The 980-nt window shown below is 35.1% G+C and overlaps 1 protein-coding gene across 1 annotated transcript in view; it reads left to right on the top strand.

The window, feature by feature from the left end:
• Positions 1–897, top strand: part of NAEGRDRAFT_76568 (uncharacterized protein) — a gene marked incomplete at both ends in the record, with an annotated part of 2509 nt that extends 1612 nt beyond the window's left edge. The window contains one exon of the mRNA XM_002668472.1: positions 90–897. Coding sequence (XP_002668518.1) covers positions 90–897 — 808 coding nt within the window. The remainder of the gene's footprint in view (positions 1–89) is intronic.
• Positions 898–980: the final 83 nt, after the last annotated feature.

The raw sequence follows: 980 nt of genomic DNA, 5'->3' as shown, positions 1-980 counted from the left end.
GAAATGATTTTGAAGGAAAGATATAGAAAGATGCAACTTTTAGGCAAGGGAACTAACGGATATGTATACAAGGCAAAGAAATTTAATAGAGGAAAAGATGATCCTCCAGTAATTGCTGTAAAATTGGTAGATTTCTTTAGTACCGAAGCTCTCAACAAGTCTCTCAAATCAGCCATGAATTTAATCAAATTAAGACAAGACCACATTATTGGTGTTAGAGATGTTGCTGTTTTGAAATGCAAAATTCCAGAGAATAACCAAAACTCAAACGATCTTACAAACAAGAGTACGCTCTGTGTGGAAATGGATTACTACGACAAGGGAAGTCTTGAGAGCCTTATCAAACAAAAAGTTGTTTTGAAAGAAGCAGTCATTAAGAAGTTTATTTCTCAAATCATTGGTACCCTCCAATACATGAACAAACACAAGATTGTTCACAGAAACATCAAACCACATAATATTTTACTGAGAGAATGGGATCCTTCTGAAAATATTGACACTGTTTTAATTGGATTCCGTTTATCCAAATCAGTCAGTGATTCTGCAAGTGATATTCAACAAGCTGGTTCTCTTCAATTCATTCCACCAGAACTTTTGGACATTTCTGAAGAATTGGAAGAAAATACTGCCATGTTTGCTTCTGCTGACATTTTTGCTTTGGGTGTAACGTGTTACCAACTCCTTACTTTTGATACTGTCACCATGATTAATGGTCTCATTATGAAGTATGGTAATGAAGAAAAGGTAATGAATCATCTCAGATCAAGCATTATCAAGAATCAACACTATCCATACTCTACAGGACTCGTTGAATTGGTAATTTCAATGCTCAGATTAAACACTGCTGACAGAATCACACTTGATGAAATTTTGGATCGTCTCTCCACTCTTCAATAAAGACACTATTGTAATATTAAGATTGTATTCTCCATTGCTAAGAGTGATTGGATTGACCCAGCCATACAGTATGTTGTGGATGT

Source organism: Naegleria gruberi (assembly GCF_000004985.1).
Source record: "Naegleria gruberi genomic scaffold NAEGRscaffold_198, whole genome shotgun sequence".
NCBI classification, from domain to species: Eukaryota; Heterolobosea; class Eutetramitea; order Acrasida; family Naegleriidae; genus Naegleria; species Naegleria gruberi.
This window is presented reverse-complemented; position numbering and strand designations above follow the sequence as displayed.